The 25,681-nt window shown below is 40.2% G+C and overlaps 1 protein-coding gene across 4 annotated transcripts in view; it reads right to left on the bottom strand.

The window, feature by feature from the left end:
• The window catches only part of VCAN (versican), a 105,001-nt gene extending 82,368 nt beyond the window's left edge, over positions 1 to 22,633 (bottom strand). For 2 of the 4 annotated variants that reach the window (XM_006178639.3, XM_006178641.3), the window contains exons 1-5: positions 22,071 to 22,633; positions 10,995 to 11,070; positions 4,902 to 5,279; positions 1,627 to 1,801; positions 1,414 to 1,541 (exon numbers count right to left, since the gene is read on the bottom strand). In XM_006178639.3, the coding sequence (XP_006178701.2) occupies positions 1,414 to 1,541; positions 1,627 to 1,801; positions 4,902 to 5,279; positions 10,995 to 11,064 (751 nt within the window). In that variant the 5' untranslated portion in view covers positions 11,065 to 11,070; positions 22,071 to 22,633. The remainder of the gene's footprint in view (positions 1 to 1,413; positions 1,542 to 1,626; positions 1,802 to 4,901; positions 5,280 to 10,994; positions 11,071 to 22,070) is intronic. The other 2 variants (XM_006178640.3, XM_032475461.1) reach the window with 2 other exon arrangements.
• Positions 22,634 to 25,681: the final 3,048 nt, after the last annotated feature.

The following is a 25,681-nucleotide window of genomic DNA, read 5'->3' as shown; positions in this document are numbered from 1 at the left end:
GAATTTCCATCTTACTGAAATAGCAATAACCAAATTTATTTCCTGGAATCAGATTTCTCTACCAACCACCTCCTATTCCATGAAAAAAGTTAATTAAACTTAAAATAAACTTGAAATTAAACTTAAAGGAAGGAGACTAGCTAGCTAGCTAGCTATAAAAGAAATATAAAAGAGATTGATCTATCTATCTATCCATTTGTTTGTTTCTCTCTATCTCATGACTTGGATTTTACATGTAATTTCCCTTTATCCCTGTAAAAAACGAAAATTGTTAGTATATGAATTTCTGGCTTAGGAAACACATTTTTGTCTTAAATGATAGTTACAATAAAAATGTTAAGATGCTAGAGAACCACACCCAAGCAGCCTTCTTGGGAGCAGGTCTTCCTATTCAAATTGAGTCAAAGCATTAGGCAAATAGAAGCTGCTTATTTTCTAGTTTTCAGTCTGTGAGGTTGTTTATTCAATTCATAGAATCATTGAATTTTAATGGTGAAAGGGACTATGGAAATTATCTAGTTAAACCTCCTCATTTCACATGTAACAAAATTGAGATCATTCTTTTTATGTGTACCCAGCCAAAATTAAAAGCATAACTCAATGCAGTATTTCTATTTATATAATTAGGCTTCTAAGATACCTGCTGACACACATGAAATTCCATTTCAAGAGTCATAGAAACCTCTACTTCATGTGCCTTATAATAAAACTGTATTGTGTCCTTAGAGAACGTCTCCCTTATAGAACTCAAACTTGACTCTGAGTCTCTAACACGTGCTGAGTGAGAAATGATAGCCCCAGAATCAATCAGACTCTAAGCATCTCTAATGTAAGGCTTATATCTTAACTGGCTTCATAGTTCTAACAATGAGCAGAGTACCTATCACATAGTAGGGCTTTTTTAAAATGAGTTCATTCATTGAATGAATGAGTGATTGCTCTAAATGTTAGTGCAGCGAAGTGAACAAGAGGAGAAGAAAAATGTGAAAATCCTTCCTGGGCTAGTTTGCGTTATTTAGTTGCACTTTGGGATGTTTATCAGCACTTAGATTCCCAGTGGTTTGTTACTACTGGTTTTTACCTGAAGTTCTTACAAGAATAGGTACCACCCTTACAGGTTTCTATTCTTAATGCTCTAAAAGTGTATTGGAAACACTCCAATAGCAGCATGACTGAATGCAAACCTGCCATTAACTAAAGACATTTCAAACCTCCATAACCATTTACACAGCCCTCCTTCTCTTCCCACTTTAATTTAAGCTTATTTCACCACAGACTCATACGGTCATTTAAACCAAATGTTGCTGTTTGGAATCCAAACAAGCATGAAGACTTGCTCTACTCCAACATGCTCCCAGTCTTGTCCTCAACTCTCTAAGTTCAAGTGAAGCTATAGAAATTTAAACATCTTACCATCCAGATGGTCCACGTAACAATACACATCATAAGTTTCATGAGGAGCACGGAATCCGTAGGTCCTAACTCCTTCCTTGCCCATCATATCTCCGTAACAGCCTTCTCGGGGAGTCCGGATGGGATATCTGGGGAAATAAAGGACTAGGAAGTAGCACTTTACTCTCACTCCCAAATTAATGAATTAAAGCTGGTAGCCCCCAGACCTCTCACCTGACGGTCTGATCAGACAGCCAGCCTGCATCACATTGCTCAAATCCATCTTCATAGGCAGCGTTGAGCTGCTCTGGGGTTGCTATGACAGCCCCAATATCCAAGCAAGCCTTCTGTGCAGTCTCAAAATTCAGAGTATACCTGCTGGTCGCCGCCCTGTAGTGAAACACAACCCCTGCAAAGAAAGCAGCAGACATTTACAGGCATGTTCAAGTCTTCCACCAAACTGTGAAGTTTCTCATTGGAGTGATATGTCAGATTACTTGCTAACGTGGAAATAACATGATAACTCTTTATTTTTACTTTTTGTAGCATTATGCAAAATTATGGTGATCTCAGGAGCCCCAGAATTGCCCTTCAGCCAGGTGTCCTATTCTGCTCCATTAGCGTTCCCCAGCCAGGAATTTTCTGTTCCCATGAAAGCTATCAAAGAAAAACATTTCAGCCACTAAATCCCAAATGGTGACTGGTTGTCCTAATTACAGGTAGTATTCAGGCTATCATGAGAACACTGGACCACTAAAGGGAGTAGGTGCTGCAGGAGATGCAAAAAGAGTTAAGGGGGCCGCAAGATCAAGTTGTCCTCCTTCATGCTTTCACTCAGGGCCAACTCAATAGAAGCACACAAAACTGCTTCACCAACACCACTTCCTTCAAACATACAACACTGAGATACTTATTTCCAGAGACAGTAGACTAAAATGGAATAGACACTGGGCTATGTATGAGTGGGAAAGCTTGTTCCAATCTTTAATTTGCTCCTTAATCATATATAAGCCTTAATTTCCTCCCTCATAAAGTGTAACTAATATTGCTCATGTTATTTGATTGATGTGAAGGTCAAATTAGGTATAGAATTTAAAGATGTTGGATAGGCTACTATGATAAATGTTTATCGTATTCACTAACTGATCAGCATAACTTAGGGTGTCTGCTATGAAAGGTAAAATATATGATTTTTATCCCAAAGAAGGCCTGAAATAAAGTTCTCCAGACTCTCCTGGGTAGAAGCCAGGCATCCTGGCATGTGCCTCAAATTCCACTTTGTTGTATTTTAGGAGTTGCATAAACTAGTGGTTCTTAACTGTGTTCCAGGGCTCAAGGAACACTCAAAGGCTTGTTCCTCAGCAGCTGAGGGGGTGCAGCGTTGGTTCTCTCCTCCCACTTCAGCAAGAGCATCTCCATTTTTAACTGGAGTAAATATGGTGACTCATTTCCATGAGACAGCAAAGTGAGTCAAGCTATTGTGCCTGGGAAGTCACTGGAAAATATAAATTGGGGCAACTGGGTCTTACGGATGAGATTTTATTAGGAGTCATATCATTTAAGATTACTTTTTTGTTGTGCAGAATTAATTTTGGTTTCTAAATGTCTTCCACTCTCCTTTTATTCCTGGTAATTTTCTGGAGTTGACAACAGTCTCTCATTCACAGCCTGCCTTCTAACTATAAGACTGTCTCCCAAATGCCCATCCTTAGATTGTCTCTTTCTTCCAAGACAGGTATGTGCCAATGAAGTGTCTATGGGGCAGCAGACTAGTAATGTCAGAGATAAGCACCTCTATCAGTGTAAAAAGACCTGCACAGGTACCAATTAGATGCACTGACAATTAACATTCATTTTCCCATTACTGATCAAATGCGGTTTAGAAAATATGTACCTTTATAGAATGACTCTAAAATTACCAGGAAGTATATATGGTGCTATCTAATAAGTATGAGAGATAGCTTATAATGATCTCTAAGGCTTAAGCAAGACTTTGAATGGTTTCAAATTAGTCTTATGTTGATCAAAGCTTCAAATAGCCTTCTTGGTAATTAAAAATCTTCCGTGTGCACTGAAGATTGGCATTAAGGGGGCACAAGGGGGACTCCATGACCAAGGCAGGGAATATCAGGCTGTATAAGTATCTGCAATTGTTGGGATAATTTGAAGACGTCATGGGGCTAAGGGGATTAAGTGAGGATTTCCATTGTTTCAGAGGGGCAAGGGGCAAATCCACTGCTAATTCTGTGATGATGAAAATTGTAAGAGCTGTTGAACTCCTTTTGGGATTTTAAAGACATATATATAAATTTATATATAGTGTGCATCTAACCCTATATATATTATATATATATATATATATTATATACAGTGTATCCTACACTATACAAAAAAGAGAAAGAGAGAGAGATCAGTAGAACAAAACAATCCTAGGCTAACCAAAATAAATGATAAAAAGGTTAAAAAAGCAATGATACCAGGATACTTAGAGGATGCCTGGAAAATACAAAAGTAGATTTATAGGAGACAGCAATAGAATCTGAATGCAAAAGGATGTTTGGAAAATGAATTTGTCACATCTGAAATTCGAAGTATTTCCTTTTGGCTACACAAGAAAGAGTTTTAATAAAACCGTTTGTATATATTTCTGAAAGGTAAATATTTTATAGGGAAATGGAGGGTTGGAAGAAAAATCTGTTCCATCATGCCTGGGTATTAGAATTTTGCTTAATAACCTGCCAAAATATTCTGCTTCCAAGAGCTACAGCATGATGTGTGTACCCAATTAAAGCAATTTTTCTTTGCTTTGTCTCCTAACTTAAATTCAAATGACATATAAACCACCACTGAAAGGGGGCTAAAACTAAAATGTCTCATTGCAAGTCTTAATGGATAACAACTAGTGTATTGACCTTAAAAAAAATTCACTGAGTACTTGTTTTGATTCAATTTAAGTGTTTATTGCATCCTAGCCTTTTTAAAGCACTATGATATGTACCATGGTACTTATTAAGTGCCTTATTTATTCAATGTAAGTTAATATGTAATTTATATTTCATAAAAGCAAATTCAAAGATTTTAATAATCATTTTAAGGGAGTGGGAAAAAGGAGGAAAGAGTTTGTGTGTGTGTGTGTGTGTGTGTGTGTGTGTGTGTGTGTGTGTGTGCATGTATACACATACACACACATACGTAAGAATTAAAACAAAATGTAGATCAGTCTTTACAGTCTTAAAAAATAATCATTGTTCTCAATAATGAAGTAATGATTCTTGAGCTAAAATACCATGTCTTGAGGTATTCATTATATCCAGTATAAAAAGTCACCTTCTTTGATCCCCAAACAAATAACAGTTCATTTTTGGTGAAAGACATGGACTGCTGGCTTGAATGATGTTTTTCCCCACTTGTCCACACCCTGATTAATGACTACTTTTGAATGTTGTTCCACCACACTTCTGAACCAAGTATCACGCTATACTACCTACTTACAATTCCCCAAGCCTTACCATCCACGGTCAGTGACACTGTGTCTTGTGTGTCTTCAATCCCATACATGACATCGCAACGGTAGAGGCCCGCGTCACTGGCGAGCAGTTTGACCATGGTGAGGGAGGCATCGCCCACGTCCTCGGGATGTGTAGGTACTGACACTCTCCCTTTGTAGCCCTGACCAATCTTGATATTCCCATTTTGGGCCACAAGAACAGTAGTCTCCTTTAAATCTTTTCCGTTCTTGTCCAATTCAATCTTAGACCATTTGATTCGGAGAAATTCACTGTTGTTGTTGTAACTGGGTGGTAAGGTAGGCATGGTTGAAAAATGACACGGTAGGTTGACTTTTCCAGAGAGTGAGCCCTTAACAGGTGGGCTTTTTTCCACTTTGACTAGAGGAAAGAAAAAATACCAAATTAACAAACTGAGTCCATGAAATATGTCAATGAATAAGAACCCTTGGAGGGGTTTAGCTATATCTCCAAAATGTGAAATAATTAGAATGACTTTCTATACATAAAAGTATACAATTTTAATAATGTTTTATAACAAAGACAGGGATTTATAATGCTCATTTTTTATTGAAGTATAGTCAGTTTACAATGTTGTGTCAATTTCTGATGTACAGCATGTTTCAGTCATACATATACATACATATATTCATTTTCATATTCTTTTTCATTATAGGTTACTACAAGATATTGAATATAGTTTCCTTGTACTATACAGAAAAATTTCATTTTTTATCTATTTTATATGTAATAGTTAATATTTGCAGATCTCAAACTCTCAATTTATCCCTTCCTACCTCCTTTCCCCCTGCTAACCATAAATTTGTTTTCTATGTCTGTGAGGCTGTTTCTGTTTTGTAAATAAGCTCATTAATGTGTTCTTTTTTCTTTTTTTTTAGATTCCAGACATGAGTAGTATTTTTCTGTGCTAAAAATATTGCATTCATTTTAAAGTATTTGTAACTTAGTGTTTAACATGAACAAAATAAATGATAAAATAAGGTAAGTTTGGAAGGCAGGGAATCAAGGGCAGGAGGAGACTAGACTCAGCAATGCAGGTTTAAAAGATTGGACCGATGTTGAACTACAGATTCACGTCCACTGGTCAGAAGACAAAAAATGATTAAGATAACTGCCACGTTATCTTAGAGGAAATGAAAATAAAACTCAAAAGGGAGGTGAAAAAATTTTAAAGTACTTCAGTGGACTGGAGCAGGGGGACATGCAACACTCGAAGGACCCTCTTTCTTTCAGTATCCAAACCAAAAGCTTTCATCATAATGACAAATCCAGCTGCAGTCGCTTTGCAGTGAAACATTACCTCTCAACTATATCCTAGGGAGAAAGTTGGCTCCTCTTCACCTAACCCTTCTAAAGTATTAATCTACAGAATGTCTTTCATTTTAAGCCCTTCAACTTTTAATGAGTAAGAATACACTGACTACAATTTAACACCTTCGCATGCAAAAGCAAATGTCCTTTCACTCTCACAGGAATCTATACCTCTCCTCCCCTTCTTTTCCCTATCTTCAGTCTCTACTAGCTGGCTAGACAATGAGTTGGTAGTAAGAACAGAAATTATCATTAATGCACAAGGAACTCTCAATATGATGAACTGTTATAGTAGCCTCTAAGTGGAATGAAATCATGCTTCTTAACTGACAAAATTATATGTATCTAACAGTGTGTTAGTGGTCAAAGGCATTAGTAACACACATCTCAATACGGACATGCATCAGAAATGATACAGATGTCGGTGTAGCCCTGTGGACTCAGTTGTGTATAAGTCATTTTGAAAACTGCAATTAGAGATTATGAAGATATTATGCTCTTTAAGAAAAAAGTGCTCTTTATTGCTAAAGATTGAAATTTAACTTCAAACAGATTGGATCCATCAGGAAGATGAAGACAGCACAAAGATACCTTGCAGTTTTTCCTCAAGAATAGGGTTCCTGAGAAAGGAAGGGGTGAGAATTCTATGATCTAAAAATCTCCTAATTTATATTCATCATATGTTCTAGGAAATCCTATCTTCCCTCCTGAAGAATTATTTAGATGACGAACTTCAATAATAAAACATTGCTTTTTTAATGGAGAAGAAACATCCTTCCCATCAACCCCAATTATGGTATAAATTATAAGACTTTATTGCCTCCTTAAAAATGAGTTTAAGTGGCTTTCAATTCCTTAATATTCATTACTAAATTATAGTTCTTTCCACAATTTTAGAGGTATCGGCGCAGATATGAGATTTAGCCCAATCTATCTGATTCAGTTGGGAGGTTTCTGACACTTAGAGCATTATCCAATAACTGTGCTATAATGAAAAGACATATTAGAACAAAATTACGTCAAAAGGCAATTTACCATGGGTTATTTACTGTTCTGGATGTTTATAGATACAAGAAGATTAAAAGCTTCAGTTAGATGTAAATATATATTCACACAGAATCCAGCCTTAACAACAAGATTAACAAAAAGCTGTGTGGCCAAGTCTTTTGTGTACGAAATCTTGGGTCTTAAATGCACTGGGTAACAAGAACTAAGTTTACCAAATCTAAATATTTTAAGAAAGAAATTTAGGAGTTCAGAGGATAATGTTTATAGATTATACATGTTAGAAAAAAAACAAAAACAAAAACTGCTACCTGCAAGAGCTTGTCTGAAACTCTGACAATGCAAGAAATAAAAATAATTGCTAATAGAAAGTTCACTATTCCCACCAGATAGTCTGTGGTCTAAATGGACACAGTAAGGAAGAGATCTCTAGATAATGAATAATCAGCCTTTCATCCTCTGTCAGTAAATTCTGCAGAGCAAGGATGATGTAAGTTCTCTCTGTACAATTTGATCACACACACACAGAGATCTTGGCCAAGTAAATGTCAGATTGAGAATAGGGGAATTTATCACCCTCTCAAGTGGTAATATCACTCTCAGTCATTCATTTATTCATAACTGTGCCTGACTCCATTTATTGATATTAGAGGAATATCCAAATAACGTAGTCAATGCTGGATAATCAATGTAATGGGCATTCTGAAAGCAAAGAGTTCTTTATGTGTTGATATAAAGCCAGTAGAGAAGGTGTTTATTAATGTTAGTCATTGATCTTTTGAGTGCCTAGAAATAAAAAGAGAAAACCTTAAGATGAGAGTACTTGTATTGACTCAACATGTTACTGCTGTGTGATCCACTGTGAACTTTGCAAATCTGTTTCGTATGAATGGATCTTACATTTTTTACTTTTAACCCCCCCCATATGAAAAGTCACAATTCTTCTGAAATGAGCCCCAAACTAAGGACATCTCTTAATAGTGATCACAGATCTACGAAGAACTTGATGCTTGGGGGTAAAGTACAACACGGTGGTTAAGAACATGGACTGTGGAGCCGGACGGCCTGGATTTGACTCCAGGCTCCATCACGAAATTGCCGTTTCATCTTCTACATTAGCTATGTCTCCAAACCTCTTGGTATCGCAGTCTCCTCACGGGGAGAATGAGAATAAAAGCACCCGTCTCATTTAACTCATGGAGAATTAAAATTTTAAAAAAGTTATGAAGTAAAATACTGAGAACAAGGCCTAATATGTAGAAACGACTCAATATTGTTAGCTATTGTCACTCTTTTAAAATACTGTCAAGGAGGTATACCATAAGTGTTTGCTTTGTCTCCCCATTGTTTGTATGAATCTTTTCTTTGTTTTCAGCAGAGGGATAGTTGTCCTGTTCTTCAAGGTCCTCCCTTTCCTTTCTCTGTAATTACTTTCTATTACTACCCACCCAAACCAACTCCTTTTCTTTATCTCTTTCTTATGTCCTCCTTCTTCACTGGATGCTGGTGTTCTTTCCTCTCCATAACCTTCAACTTTACTTTCTGAAAATGCTGAAGAAGACAGCTCCTGGGTTGTTGTTGCATTGCTGGAGCCTAGAGTCTAATGGCCACCTAGGTCATTCATTGTGGTATTCACACATTGTTTATTTATTCATTCACTTATTTACTCAATACATACAATGACTAAGTGCTAGAAGTGTGTCAGGAACTCTGCTGGAAAATGAAGAACAGCTCTCTCAAAGCTACAGTCTACTCGGGAAGGAAAACAAGGAATAACATATCATAAACAAGTGGTATGGGCTGTAATAGCTGTAACAGCACAGGGGACAATGGGAACACAGAGAAAGACCGGAAAGGGGGATGAGAGGTGGGGAAAGGGGATGCCATCTCAGAAGTCAGCTCATCCTTGATTCCCTCTCTTGCCCTCACCACACCACATCCAACCCATTAGTTGGTCTAAAGCCTCCATCTCCACATAGCCAATTCACTTCCTCTCCAGCTCCACTGCCACCACCTGATACAAGCTCCCCATTTCATGCACAGGCTAACACATTAACCTCCTAAATGATCTCCCTGCTGCCACTCTTGCTCCCCTACCATCAAATCTGCACAGAGCAGCAAACACGGAATTTTTCAAAACATTCACCAACTCATGTCTTGCACCTGTGAAAACTTTCAGCCCTTCCTCCAGTGCTTCTTATTGCACTGGGAATAAAGTTCTGTCTTTTCTAAAGACAGCAGTGCCCTATATGGATCAGAAATGTAACACAGTGGTAAAGCTCACAAACTCCCGGGACAACCTTGGGCCCAGTTCTGCTACTTACTGGTTGAGTGACTTTGAGCAAGTCTCTTAGGTTCTCGGTACCTCAGTTGTCTCTAGATGACACACGTAATGAATGTTTCCACAAGCTAATGTTAAGCACTTCAAACTGCTCCTGGCTCATAGGAAGCCTTTTTCCAAGTGTTAGATACTATTACTACTTACATGAACTAATCTCTGCCTATCTCTCTGTCCATATCTCCTACTTTTTTTTTCCTACTTTCTTTTTGACCACTGCTCTTCAACTCCAGTGACCTTTCTGCTGCTCAGACACACTGCATTTCTTCCTAACTTGGGTCAGATCTCAGATGGCTGGCTCCTCCTCGTCATTACCAGATCAATTTAAGTATTACCTTCTCAAAGTATTACCAAAGGTGGCCTGACTACCTCCCTGCCACCCCATGCCATTCCCTATAATGTCACTCTGCTTTCTTTTCATCAATTCAAAAGTACTTGGGTTGTTTGTTTACTTGTTTATTGCCTGTCTCATGTAAATAAAGAGATTAAGTTTAATGAAATCCAATACAATGTATGGCTCACTTACTGATATAACCCTGGAGACCTAGACTAACACCTAGCACATAGAATGTATTCAAACAATATTGTCAGTGGATGGATACATGCACGGATGGGAGGAAGGATGGATGAACCAATAGATGGAGTGATACTCTGAGACTTGAAGAATGAACTAAAGTAGAACCATAGAGAATGAGAGAAGGAACTGCAGAAGCAGAAGGAATTGTGCCTGAAAAAAACAGACAATCCGCAGGTCTATGAATGGACCTGTAAATGATTTCAGATACTCTGAAGCACAGAGTGTGAGAAAGAAGTGGAAACTATGTCTGGAGAGTCACCTAGACAGGGGCAGATCACTGAGATTCAGCACAGAATCTTTCTTCATGGACCAGAGTTCATCATTTTGGAATCACAGAACCCTCGTTAGGTGGATATATAATTTAAAGCTAAGAAAGACAGTGCATATGTACTTATCCAGTTACTGAGAGAAAGGGAGAGATGGAGGTTGGGGCAAAAGCTTGGCTATCAGCCTTCTCTCTGTCTTCTTGACGTTTTTCAAATTCTTCCCTCCTTACTGTTAGTCTTTTTTTTTTTTTTAAATAGGAAAACTTTTGAGTGGTATTTAAGAAGGTAGAACTTAAAAAGATGCCCAATGCCATATGTGAGCTTTTTTGCACAGTCTGAAAGTAATCTGGGAAGTAACTGAAAGCCCATTTGTTTCTTTACATACTGTTCATTATTTTGTTATGATTGATTTATTTAAAACCATTGTGTTTAGCCTAATAATATTTTAGCTAAAAGTGTTAAGCAACAAATAGATCAAAAATTAATCCTTTATTTTGATGATTTCATATTTGCATTCCATGCCCCAGTACTCCAATTTTTATTTCAATGAGTCTTAAAGAAACTGTTACCACACTCACCTTTATGTAGTGCATGGGCAGCTATTAAGGTAGAGCACATCCATAAGATGCTCTTTATAGTTATCAACATCTTGTCCTAGAAACGAAGAAAAATACAAAGTGAATCATAAGCATTCAGGTTTGTGGGAGGCCCTAAATCACATGCTGTTTCTGCACTATATATAATACAGGTACAAGAAGCAGCTCCTCTTGGATTGTAAAAACAGGAGGAACCTTGCAATAGGAGAAGTTGTCCCAACACTTTAATTATTAGTTTGACTCTCACCCAATGTGGTAGTTACCAAAATAATTCCAGAACCCAGTTTGGGGACACAGAACAATGTGGACGTGTGGGGCAACCACAACGGGGTAGGCTGTTGGAAGAACAATACAGACCACAGCCTAAGTAACTAGCGGCTAGGAGCTGGCCCAAGGAGGGAGAGGCAACCACAAAGTCTATTTAGAAACAGGAAGTTGGTCATAGATGGAGCAAGAGACGATGGGGAAGCAATAGGGAGAGATGTTGAAAAAAAGGGATTCACATCAAACGTGAGGTAGGAGGAAACCCTTTGGTGGTTTATGCTCATGGTACCAGAAAAGAACAAGGACCTCAGCAGGCTTTTTAAAGCAGACTCAATTTTGTTTCTAGGAGACTGAACAAACAAAATAAATGTATTATAAGGAGCTGTTAATTACAGAAAAGACCAGTGCTTGCCATGAGTTTTAAAGCAGTTCCAACAGTCTGAAGGGTAAAGAATGAAAGAAAACACCCTGTACTGAGCATCAAGAAACCCTGCCCTGGCTTTGCTATTAATTTATTGTGGCACTTTGGGGAAGACATTTGACAAATCTGGGTCTCAGAATGGTCCCTTCCAGCTCAAATTTCTATGAAGCTATCATTATGAAGAGAATAAGTACCATTGCTAGGAAGCATCTAGAAATCAAAGAGCCAGACTCAGAAGAACTGCAGAAGACTGTTTGATCTCCACAGTTGTTCCCTTCTCAGTTACATTTCGAACGGTTCTATAATGCCATCATTGGCTGGCTACCCAGTAGCCATTTCTCTTTCTCCTTTCTAACAAAACCCTGAATCCATACTAGAATACCCTCCTTCACGCAGTCATATCCTTTAGAGGAACTTGAGTCAAATCTCAACCTGAGGGGATGATCCTGATTATTCTAAGTCAATTACACTGGTCTCATTTCTTTTGCTAGTGGTTTTGAAATGAGTATGTGATGCAATTTTGGCCAATGAGATGTGAGAGGATATTGCAGGGCACAGAGTTGCTCCTAGGAAAGACATATTCATTTCAAGAAGAGAAAAAAGAAAGAGATGGTTGCTTTTCTTCACCGGACATTGTCAAGATAGGCTATATCTTGTGAAACTGCTGTATCCATCTTGTATCCATGAATATATAAAATAGCCTCTCGGATGAAGTTGAGACAGAATCAGGAAAGATAGGGCTGAGTGCTCAGGTGTTAGACCTACAGCCAGCCACACCTTAGAACTTTTTTATGCGAGATAATAAATTCCTTTATTGTTTAAACCCAATAAAATCAAGGCTTTTAGTTATTTGTAGCTGAAGGCATACTGACACATATTTGAGTTAGTGCCCTAAACAACTTCTTTAGAAAATATCTAAATTCCATATTATTTAGAAAACGTAGATTAAAAAGAAGTAAATGCTGTAAGAATCCAAGTCCAATTTGGGCTCAAACTCAACGTCATAATTTATGGCAGCTATTTATTTTTCTTTGATATTCCTCTCCATTTGCTTATTTTATATTTCTTGAAATAAACGTTAGAACTTTTCTATATCAAAATTATAAAATTCTAGCTATTTCCTGAAGACTGTTTTTTAACCTAATGCATTATATTTCTCACATTTTCCATCAATAGGCCATTTGACAACTCACAGTGAAAAGTATATGGCTGATAATCCTAAATTAACCTTGATAATTAAGTTTATTATTTATCATATAATTACTGAGATATGCTAATGGATGTTGTTAAACACTAACTGGGAAATTAGGTCTCTACGTTTCTGGATTTTTTAATAAGATACTACAACAAGCAGGAATTATTTATCTATATCTCAATACTATTACAATATTTCAGGAAAAAATTAAAATATCAATTTCACATACCCTCAAGTTTCCAACAAAATGAAATTTTAGATTGTATCATACAATGCTATTAAAGACAGTGCATTCCATAAGTACTAACTGAATCCAAATAAGAAAGCTTTCTTTAATTATGCTTATTAATAATAATTTCCTATTGTCTTTCAAGAAAAACGGTTCCTATTTTTTTCCTTTTTTTCAGGAAACTTTTATAAGCATAATGTTAAAAGTCTGAGCTCCACTGTCAAATAGCCCTGAATTCAAGTTCTGAATCTTCTGCTTATACTCTGTGATTTTGGGTAAGTTACTAACTCTCTCATTTCCAGTAGCTACTTAATAGTGAGAAGCAGTACTTTATTGATGTGATTGTGAGAACTGATAAAATAGCTCAGTGATACACAGTATATTCAGTACTCGATTTTTATTATTACAATTTCTAATTCAAGCTTTCTATTAGTGTTTTCTTCCTGGTGTCATATCACTAATAGTAAAAAGAAAAGTATTTAAAGCTCTTGGATTTGAAAATTATAACTGGGGTTGCCATTATAGCTGTGTACAACTTCATGCTTACAGTAAATTGTCCCATAACTTAATGCTATGTGCTTTGAATCACTACTTAGAAATACGTTTTATCTCCTACGTGAAACAGTCAGCTTCTGGAAGGCAGAGCCAGTATCGTATTCAACTTACTAATTCCCACAATATTTCCACAGTGCCAGCTTCAGACTAGACCCTTGAGGGAGGTTTGTGGACGAAATGCATGACCAATGCTTCCATTTTCTATTCAGAAACACACTCTGAAGACAAATGTCAACAGTCTTTTAAAATATGGGTGAGTATGCTAATTAACACCTGAAATACACTTGATATTTACTGTGATTCAATTGTATCAGATGTTTATCAATATCCAGTGTCAGTAACAGTATCAGAGGAGAAGGTGTAACCCTGACCAGAAATGGGTCTTCTGCATCCTAATTTCAAATCCAGGACAGATAGTCAAAAGTCTAACTCTTTGTGCCATACTTCATCCTTATAAAAGTGTCTTTTTTTTTTAAGGGAAGAGGGAAAACAGTCCTTCATCTGTAAAGCAAATATACTCATCACTTGCCCAAGTAAGGCCACCCCTAACAAGGTTAGGGAAGGAAGCCAGTGCATTAAAAGTATAAGGGAAAGATCAGCCATGTTTTAAATATATTTGCATGAGTATGTTTAAATAAATTGCCAACATTTAAAATTTGAGTCTTCACACCAAGTCTTAGATCTCTGACTTCTTTTGGAAAATCAGATCTAACAGCTCTAGGTTCATATTCTAGCTGGTCAATCATCAATACTAAGCAAGCATCAGCCTTTGGCCTTAGCTCTGTGCACTCAAGGTTATCACTGGCCCCACTTGGCCTCTTGTCCACTTCCACTCCATGTCTGTTTCCTGAAGTCACTGGAGTTTGCAACTCAAATGCCCAAAGTTCTGGCTTCAGACCTACATTTTCATTGCTTCTTCCTTTAGAGTCCATGGGCATTCATTCTATTTCTCTAATCTTCATAAGTCTATGTCCATGTTCATGGTTGTTACACACACTATTTGCCTTCTCTGAGTTTACAAAATAAGAAACTTTCTGAAATTTCTTTCTATTTTAAGCACCACTCTGACCCCCTATTTCTATTCTTCTGCTCTTCTGTGGCTGTCTTGTAAGCATTATCTGTTAGTGATAACAAGTCTGTCTGCATAGAAAGACCTGGGCCATATGAGAGCTAGTGCCTATATTTAGTCTTCTGTTCCAGTGAAGTCAATGAGAAGAGGAAAAGGCCATTGAACAATCAAGTCACAGCTGACTCAGGCTGTTTAATTGCCTAGGAGACACAGGAGACAAGGTCAACAGGACCTTGAGAAATGTCTATCCATGAGAAATGTCTGCAGAGGGGATTAAGGGTCATGCAAGATTGGTTGCCTCTGAGAAAGAGAGAGCCAAGCTTCTAATAAACACATATTTAGTATTCTCTCTTAATTTGGGGGAAGCTCCACTGAGCAAAGGGTGACTTAAGGATGCAGACACAATGGTATGTCTTAGAGTTTTCGAATTAGTTACCCTAGACAATCAAAGGTCTAGGATACCTCATCCACAAACTGGATGTAAAGAGCCTTGTCCATCATGTTGCTACTGGGTACTTTCTCAAAAGAGGAATCTCTGAAATGCAGAATGAGATATCATGGTTTAAACATGAAGGGTCATGAATTTACTTCACAGGAATAGTGGCACCATGTGAATTTATCACCTACCTCTGACTGGATTCCTGGACCTGGACATGGCTAAGCTTTCTCATGTCATTGCTCCTTAGCACTACTCTGCTCTCTGCCTGGTGAACCCCTTCATCCTTGATCTAAAGCACATGGCACTCTCCAGTCTCTTCCTCATGCTCTAGTTTCATCATGGCACATTGTAGATGTATAATTGGGAATAGCCTTTCTCTGCCCACCATAATATGAGCTCCAGGAAGGCAGTCTGTGATATTTTGGTCGCTGCTGCATCTACAATGTCCAGGACACCCAGCAAATATTTGTTGAATAAATGAATATGCCCATTTTGTATGTAAGTAGATGCATTCTATATACACCGTGTGGTACACGACTTTCTTCGCTTAAAGTACAGTATATCTCAGAGAATGCTCGGCTAATATAGTTTGTCTGTGTTGTTTTTAACAACTGCATAGATTCCCCCTACGTGAATGTAGCATCTTTTATTTCACCAGTTCCTGTGATGAGCCTTTAAAGTGTTTCCAAAGTTTTCCTATTAGAAATAAGCTGCAAAGGGCATCCTTGTCCATTTCTCTTGGATGACATTTGTACCAATATCTATGTGACAATATCTAAAAGAGGAATTGCTAGGTCAAAAGGTATATACATTTAAAAATTTTTTGATAGCTATTACCAAATTACTTTCTAAAGAAAATAAACCTGTTCACATATAGAAGAGATCCACTTTCCCCACAACCAAGCCAACCCAAACTTTCATCAAACTTTTCTATCTTTACTGCTCTGACTGATGAAAAGATGGTGCAGCATTTCATCATTTTTTTAATTACTATTTCTTTCATTATGAATGAGGCCGACCAACCTTTCATATGATTTTAAAACATTTATATTTCTCTTTCTGCCATCTGCACAAAACTTTTGCCAATTTTTCTTTTTGATAGATTGTGGTCTTTTTTTTTTTTTGTAAAAGTTCTTGGTGTATCAAAATAGTTGTTAGCACTTTATCTCTCACACATTGCTGATATTTTCCAGATGTGTTATTTGTTTTTGTGTAAATAATTTAATTGTTATTTAGTCAGGGTTATAAGTCTTTTCTACTACGGCTTCCAGGTTTTATCTTTTCCTTAAAACAGGTTTCTCTACTCCTAACTTATTATGTTAAAAATCTCATAATTTGCTCTAGTTATTTTTTAAATGTAACTCCCTATATTTCCTATTAGAGCTATCTAAACTTTATTTTAGGACAAGAAATGAGGTAAAGATTGACTAATACTTTAAGTGGACTTGACTTGTTGTTTTCAATAGAATGAAGTCTATTTATCATATACACAAGTCATGTCTTCATTTCCACTGAATTTCCATGTTCATTTGAGTCTATTTCTGGACTCTGTCTTCTGTTCAGTGAAACTAGATGATTCTTAAAACAGTATGCCTCTCTCTAACTCATGTTATACATTTAGTAGGAAATACATGATTTGGGTAATGCTGTTATTATTATAGAATTAGATCAATATGAGCACCAGGGACATAGCTTAACACCATTTATTTGTGTAGTTTTCCTTTATCAAAGCCTTTCCACAGGTATTCACTCGTTTGATGTTTATTACTGCATACCCATTTAAAAGATTTTGGCACCAAATATCTAAAAGTTTTGTCTTAACCTGGTTTTCTCAGCTAATCAGTGCAACTCGAGCAATTCAAAGCCTAGCACTCATTCCACTGCAGTGCAGGTAACATCAACTCAGTAATTTAACAATAGAAAGATGATAACTTACCTATTATGTATGTGTTTATTATAAACTATGTAATGTCATTTTATAGACATAAACACTTCTTAAAATTCCTAGAAGAATGAGGTAGGATGTCTATAGATACAGAAAAAATGTGAATTTAAACAGAGACCTGCACTTAAACCGTTTTAAAGATGATACATCTATTCAGAAGTTTCAGGAAACATGACCAACAAACACATTACATAAAGATGCTTTGCACTGACCACTGAAATAGAACCGCCCCTGGCACATTCAGTGAGAAGAACTTGGCAGTCAAAAAAACCCTGCAAAAATATATACATAATAAATGTATAAATGTATACATATGTAGTTAACCATGTCTAGGCTACCGGAGGAAATTGGCAAAAGTTCACTAATCAAAGTGGAGCTTAGCCAAGACATTTATCCCTACTTCTCCTTGTTCTGATTCCAAATCAGAGAGAGTGCGGGCCTTGTGTTTTCTGGTAAAGTACAGACCTATGCAGCAATCAGCATGTTTTCTCATACCAGGGCAAGTAACCCTCAACAATGAGTGTTTGTGAGTCCTAACTGCTTTCTCTAGGTGGGTGGTGTAATACTAGCCTACTACAGTCATTCATTCTTTTCCTCAAAAGAACCATGTGTCTTGAGTAGTTCTGTTCAGTCACAAGGCAATACCCCATTTTAAATACAGTGTCTAGTGATGTTTGCCCATGAAAAAAGTCAACAGAAATGTTTAAACTCCACTGAAAAAAGGAAAACTTGGTTATACAGCTGTTGGGAGACTGTGTTGGTTGCTCTTTCGATTCTTAAAGTCTCTAATGTTCACCTACTGGCAATTATTAACCACAAAGTACTTAAGCATAGTAATGTGAGGAAAGAAAGAACAACGACTCTATCTTTAACATTAATCATATTCAGCCTTAAATTAACTTTTGAGGTCCTTTCCAAACAATTTGCAAGGGTGCAGATATAGGTATCTTAGGATATCAGAGGTATTTCCTTCCAGTTTGTAATCACAGAGAAAAAGAAGAAACCTACGTCTGTAAACTTATTAATCTAAGGGGATTCTTTTCAAACTTTATTTTTAAGAGCAGGAAATACAATTTAGGGATAACTTTAAATTTCTTTTTTTACTTACTAAGAAAAAACAAAACTTTGAATTCTTCCACAAATCTTTGACGACTGTCCTGATTCTCATCCCTCTTCCCACCACCCACAAGGAGATTAAGGACTGTGGACTTCCTGCTGGAGGAAGTAATTGCTTAACCACTTTGGAATCCATGGAACCCTTGGCAGTATTAGTTGGGACAGGCACATACAATTGTAAAAATTTTCCTTCCTTTACGTAGAGCTCAGAACTATAAGTCAGTCTCTGAGAACTTCTGCTTGATAGGCTCTCACAATCCAAGTTATATAGTCCCCAAGCTGGAACAGACTTTTATCTCAGAAAATTAGTTCTTGCTTCCATTGGTGCCTTCCTATTTATATATTAAACTCACAACATCCTATTTTAGGTCTTTATATGAATATTTTCCCTATAGATTTGGCACAATTGCCGAGCAGTGCTTAAAAGAATTTGGGTCACAGCTTTCAGAGGGAGTCAAAAAGAAAGGGAAAGTTAATCAATTATATGTCAGAACTGGAGATGGACTAGATCACTTAAACTGTTCTTCCAAGATAAAGCGAAGTAAGAGAGTCTAAATGCAGCTCTAAGTGGCAGCGTCTACTCTGTGCGACATTCCCCCAAGCCACTCGCTCAGTCATTTCATAAATATGAGCTGAGCTCCCACTGTGGGCCGGACCGGAGCTAGAGCTCCTGATGCAAAGGGATCTGAGTTACACCCACAGCCCCTAAGGTTTGTACTCATGGAATTCTATCAGTCCTCTCAATGGCAATTGTTTGCCATACTAGGCGAACTCTTTATGACAGTCTGGAACGTGACTATCCTGTCATTGACTAAAAATGATCTTTAAACCGACATGAACATACTTAAAAAGTCAATATATGGAACACAGGATAAACTCGTCTCATATTTCTGCCAAAAAAGTTTGCTTGGAGTAAATCTTTACTTATTTCCTGTCGCAAGGCAAAACCTCCTCCTAGCACTCCCAAGAAGCAAGAAAAAAACATTCAAAGATCTTTTAATAAGAGTGTTTAGCGCCGTCTAGATAGAAGTCGAGTGGTCTCCTGCAGCCGCCCGCAGCCTAAACGCGGGGTGCGCGGCCGCTCCTTTTCTCTCACTGCCCCGCCCGGGGCCCGGGGAAAAGCAGCAAAGCCACGCCCCCACTGGCCTCTGGGCGGGGACCCAGGAGGCGCCCCGCCAGCCTCCGCGCTGAGCGACTGCCGGTCCAGCAGTGCCGCTGTCTCCGAGTCCAAGGAGTCACACCCGTCTAGGGCCGGGAGCTTAAGTCCCAGCCCACGTGGCGGCGGCTGGTGAACCCCGGCCCTGCGGGAAGCGCCCGGGAGGGTTCTTACCTCCGCGCGGGCTGAGCGACTAGAGAGAATTCTCCAGCCCCAGCCGGTCTAAGCGGCTGGTCCCCCGCCTTCCTTCTCTCCCAGCACGCCGCTTCAGTAGCGTTTGCTATCATTCTTAGGATTAAAACAATGGCTTTAAACGAGACGCAAAATTCAGTCCAAAAATCTTGAAACGAACCCAGCGGGTCTGCCCCCGGCTGTTTGCGTGCATGTGACTCATTTTTATTCCTTTCTTCTTTCCTTTTCCCACTGTCTCTTTCCTTAACTTCTTTTTTTTTCCTCCCGGCACCCTCCTCCCAAATTTCCACGTTCGAGGAGTGTCGTGAAATTGAGGACGTTTAAACGTTACGCTGGGGGCCCTTTTTAGGCAATACTCTGGGGCGGGGCCCTAGCATTGGGTTCCAGCAGTCATGAGCCTTAGTAAAATTTCCGAAAGTAAGGCACTCTGTATGGTCTTTCTTAAAGTGACGCCCAAGATTGAGCACCAACGCCGCCCGAAACCTGGATCCTCCCCTGGGCAAGTGTGTTAGACCATCAAAATGCAGACTTGGCCCAGAGTGCCTCGCACATCCCGGCTGACTTGGGAAAAAGCGCTTCTGCCCTTTGCAAAGCCAAGTCTCCTTTCTGGGTCCTCCAAATGCCTAGATTTACACCGCAGATTCCGAAGTAGAAAACAAGTAAAGGGTAACTAGGGTCCTCCATCCTTGAATACACGATTGTGAAAGTAGCTCCTTTGGTTTTGGGGGCATGGTTTTCTTCCACCTGTGCTGGATTTCTCCATCAGGGGGCGCCCACACCCGCCATAAAACTCCCTATTCCTAGACATCTGGGTTCTGCAAGCTCAAAGCACTCCAACTGGGGGCAGATCCGAAGGAGCGCACCGCCTCCCTCGCTCCTCCCTTCTTGTCTGCCTCGGCGGACAGGGAAGGCAAGGAAGGCAGGGATTTCACACTAGCCATTCATTTGTCAGCCGTGGGGGAGGGGACTCAAGAGCGAAAGGAACCGAGCAGAGGCTGAGAGAGGGAAAGGGAGGCAGAGAAGATGGAGACAGAGAGGAGAGACAAAGATGAGAAACGGAACGCAGAGTGAGGCTGTCCTTCCGCCTGTGGGTGTGCACACCGCGGGGCAGCTCTCCAGGCGCCGCATAGATTTCTCTTCCCTCCCGTAGCATCTCCCGGAGACATGCAGGACTTGCTGAGGCGCAGCTGGATCCGAGAGCAAATAGTTTCAGCTATGACACTATTATTCTACCTCGCTCTCCGCTGCCTAACACACTGACCGCTCCACGCCCAGTGACACAGAGTGAGCTGGGGCAACTCTAATACCCTCTAGCCCGCACGCACCAGGGATGTCGCTCGGGGGCATCCACGCCTCCGCAAGGCGGTGGGGAGCTTCAGCCGAGGGCGTCCCCCAGTGCTGCCAGCACTCGCTCTCCCCCGCCGCGCGACCCGCCAGTAAAGTTGCTCAACTAGGGCCGCGAGCCGGGAGGGGGTGGGGAAATGGAAGGAAAAGGAAGACTGCTGTAGTCCGGGAGAGAGGGCTGGTCCTAGAGGTCCCAGATTCGGGTCCCCGCGCCACCTTTGTCTGAAGAGCACTCTGAGAACTGGTTTGCTCGTTGAGGCGGGAGCGAAAACCACTTCGCTCCTCAGGGTGAGAGAAAATTCCTGCACATCCCTGCTGGTTCGGGGCAAGCTTTTCCCGCCCTGGCGCCTAGCAGACCTCCGCGGCGCTCCAACAACCCCACCCCCATCCCCTGCTCCCTACCGGCCGGCTCCGGCGCACCGCGCGCTGGACAAAAGAACCCAGGGGCACAGGAGAGAGCCTTGACAGCCCCTAAGTCGCCAAAGACACGCGGCCCGGGGACCCTGTACCTCCCCCGACTGGACCTCCTCCCAGACCGCCTGAGGGCTGAGGGGGTCACGTCCGCTCAGGTCCGGGATCGCCCTGTCAGGAGCTGCCCGGGAGCAGCTTTCCAGGAACGCCGGGCACTGACCACACACCAGGGGCCGGGAACCAGGTGGCCTGCACCAAGGCGGCTCGGGAAACTTGTATGTGGGCAAGTCTCCGGAGTCCCCATTCAAACTTTTGCCTCGAGCAGGTTAACAACAACAAAAAAACCAAGGTGCCCCGCGTCCCTCCTTCCTCTCCAGCTCAAGACCCCGAGACGTTTCTAAGGGTTCTGTGCATTCCCTTCCTTCCCTTCCCCCGTTCCATTTGTCCTTCTACCCCCACCCCATCCCAGGCTTCTTTTGTCTGGATCTTTTTCAGCACCAAGGTCCTCTGTATTTCTCTCTCCAAACGTCCTTCTGAAAGTTACCTGCATTTTTAAAGTGCATATATTTTCTTAACTTCTCCTCAGAGCGAGTTATTTTTTGCCTTAATTAAAGCCTTCCATCAATTACAATGTACTTTCCCCCCCTAAACTCGCTTTTTTTTTCTGTAAGTTTTTCTTTTTCTTTTCTTTTTTAAAGGGGGAACAAAAGAAACATGATTACCTTGAAAGGCGGCTTATTGCAGTTTGGGGGAAAAATTCACCTCAGCGCTGCGCGAATGGGCTCGGCGTTGGCGGGGCGGGTCACATAGGAAGCGCGGCGGTCTGGGGAAGGGTGCGGAGGGTGCGGGATGGTGCTGGAGGACGCGGGGCTGACGGCAGATTCGGGTCCCAGCGCCTGTCCACCGCACCTAATGTTCGCGGCTGTTGCGCCCGCCCGCCTGGAGTTCTTCCCCAGAAAGGCTCGGGGCAGCTCGTCTGCAAGTTCAAATGCGGGTTGTGACACCCATCATCATTATATCACTGTACCGTCAGCACCGAGGAGGAGACTCAGCGAGGAGGAGGAGGAGGAAGAGGAGGAGGGTTCATTCACAGTCTCCTGAAGCGCTCCGCAGCTTCAGCCACTCCTAAAAGCCCAGGCTTGGAAAGCAGGCAGAGGGGCGGAAAGGCAGCTCCCCGCGCCTGCGGTAGGGACCGCCTGCCTCCCTCCCCAGGCACTCCCACCTCTCGGCGTTTCTTCCTGACAAGAAGTACCAATAGGCTTGGGGACAGCCGCGCTCCCCATTCAGCGACTCACTGAGCAACATCGCGCTGTGCGCAGGGAAACCACTGCCCGTCCACCCCCCCCCCCCCTTCCCCGCCCCCCCCCCCCCCCCGGCTGCCAGTTCTGGGTTAGGGGAAAGGAGCCCCCAGGCTCTTGTGGGGCAGGCCAGCACTAGACAATTGAGTATCGTCAGCTCTTCTTGGGGGCAAACGAAACTCTGTAAGATCAGCAAAGAACTTGGTTACAGCCTGTTCACGCGGCCACCGAGCCTGCCTGTCCCATCTGAAGGCACTGTCAGGCTCCTGGCTTCTGCCAACCTGAAATAAACACTGAGAAAACGAGATCCTTCTGAGACCTAGAAGGAAAGTGTAAGAATTCCCCGCTGCCTTCCTGGGGAACTGCCCAATGGGGTGCCCAACGTCACTGCGCAATCTACAAAGACCCTTGTAATAAAGGGCTGGACAGGAAATCCCCGAAGCAAATCCCTGCTCGGATTCAGACAGATCCTTTTCCCCTGCCACAAACCTACAGAAGTCTGGATTGTGCTTTCTTCCTTCTTTCTTTCCCTTAGCCTTTCAAAGTGTCCCTCACAGGAGAACATTTAATGCTTTTTCTGAGTAACAGATTCCTTGGACGGATCAATCACCTTCCTTGTGGTCAGGAAATAACCTTTCATGAGTTGATGTGATTTCTGTTTTCAGCCAAGGCCCACCCGACTATGTAAATAACATCAATACACAGAAGAGTCCCCTGCATTGTATTACAAAAGATTTCCAACAGGACCTTACAGAGCAAGGGTCAACCAGTTGACACAAAGGATTTCTGCCCCTTAGAAAAGAGGGACTTTGTATCTTTCTTTTCTTTGAAGTCAAGTATGAGTTTACACAATGGGAACAAAATAAATCCAAGATGCACATCAGCTTAACACTGGGAATACTGGAGTGGATAGCAAACTTTTCTTTCTACACAAATATGGAAGTATTTGAAATACGGAAAGTGAGATAATTCTTCTCTCTGAAGTCCCTACTTAGAAAATTATGTCAAACACAGCACCTCACAACAGTGATGATTAAAGGAGAAAGTCCGTTTTCACTCTGAATTTCCTTGAGTAGTTTGGCTTAAGCTCATATTTTAAAACTTGTATCAGCCTAGACTCTTGTTATAAGGTTTCTTTTGCAAGTTATATGTGTTCTGCATGATCATGGATTTTAACTGATAAACAGGTAAAAGGTTTGTCAGGAGAATTTCAGTCCTCAAAATGTGCATCTTTTATCTATCTATCTATCTATCTATCTATCTATCTATCTACTCACTACAGTGAATGACATAACTATTAATTATAGGATTTGGAAATTGATTTGATTTAACAATGACTTACTTATTCTTAGGAGTTAGTTTAAGACCATTTCCCACATTGAAATCATATCCCATTAAAATACATTTAAAATAACAAAGTCACAGAACAGAACTGGAATTCAACCCTTACATTTAATAGATAAGCAAACTTTTAGGAAAGTGACTCACCTAAAATCATGTGATTAACAGCAGAGCTGTTACCAGAACACAACTCTTGACTCCTTGTCCACTGGTCCTTTCAGTGCTCTTTATAGCAAGTTTATGATCAGGATGACTTCACTCAGAAAGGGAGAAAAATGAAATACAAGAATCTTTATTGAAATTTATACCCCAGGCTTTAGGTTAGAACTTTCTCTAAAATACGTCTAGGTAGGTATGTATTATTACTCTCATTTTAAAATTTGAGTAAACCGAGTTAAGTTCCAAAGAGTTTTAGTGTCCTACCCAAGGTCACTCTTTAAGTGGTAGATCTGCCAAGCTGAGAAGCTTATAATCTCTCCATTACCCTGCGCTCTGTCCATAATACAGTTAAGTAAAACGTTTCTACAAAGGAGACCCAGAGCAGAAAGAAGCAACTAATAGATTAATATCAATTTTCAAGGAAATATTACTAAATAGTTAACATTCACTATAAATAATACCATCTGTACATGATAGAACATGAAGAAAATTATGGGTCAGCTACTCCTTACATCCTGAGATATTTTCCTTTACCTTGCCAAATGTGTTTCTCCAGCCCTCCAACATTTATAGTTCCTTGTAACATCCATAGACATTACAACTCTTGACTAAGTAGTTCTACAGGGCAGAGGCACTTTCTTAGGCAGATGCAACTAGTCAGAACATGGACAATGTTGAAAAGCTTTATACTGCATGCCTTTTCTTTACTTTGGCTTAAAACATTATAATTTAGAAATTTAAACACTACTTCAGGCTGTCAAATCTCCAGAATGAAATGACACCCCCAAATATCTGCTTTCTTTCTCTAAGGCAGATTTCCCCCTCTAGCTATCTATAATAGAGAAGGAATAAATAGGAAAGCATACCAGGTCCATTCAGGATAGAGTCTACAGCTGTATTATCTCTATGTAACTGTCCTTGAGGACTTTTTTAGCTCTCTTTTCCCTTTTTCTCTTCCTTCTTTCCTTCCTTTCACTAAAAAAAAAAGAGAATGAGAGAGCAGTTCTTTCTAATTCTCCCATGCCTGAAAAACCATCAGAAGTTTTGAATGGGAAAATATATATCTACAGTTTTCATTCCTAAAACTTTATTTGCCCAATACACTCATCTGAATCAAACAGTAATTAAAATATCACTCTATTCATTCCTCCTTTAAAACACATCCTTGTACTGGAGATGTTCTGTATATAAACTCCTCGTCCCCAGGTGTAGATAAAGCAAGATCTTCATTCCTAGTGCTGGTGTCTACAAGAAACCAGAAGCCAGAAGCTATGTGTCTTGCTTCGTTGTCTTGATCTTGTCTTTAGGAACTTGGCCAAGCTCAGAGGCAGCCAGCCAATGACTTAGAGAAGAAAGGTATAGATGGCAGGTGGGTCTCCAGGGAATTTCATTATCTTTATCTAAACCTTCTGAGGTCCTTAAGGATCACGTTTCAGTCTTCTCCTTTTTTATTGATCAGGTGAAGTGTTCTTAGAAATGGTATTATCTGTTGCTGCCCTAGGAATGACAAGGTTCCAGTCCCACCCACATTCAGA

This window comes from Camelus ferus, chromosome 3 (assembly GCF_009834535.1).
Source record: "Camelus ferus isolate YT-003-E chromosome 3, BCGSAC_Cfer_1.0, whole genome shotgun sequence".
NCBI classification, from domain to species: Eukaryota; Metazoa; Chordata; class Mammalia; order Artiodactyla; family Camelidae; genus Camelus; species Camelus ferus.
Note: the sequence above shows the minus strand (reverse complement) of the source record. Positions and strands in the feature narration are given on the sequence as shown.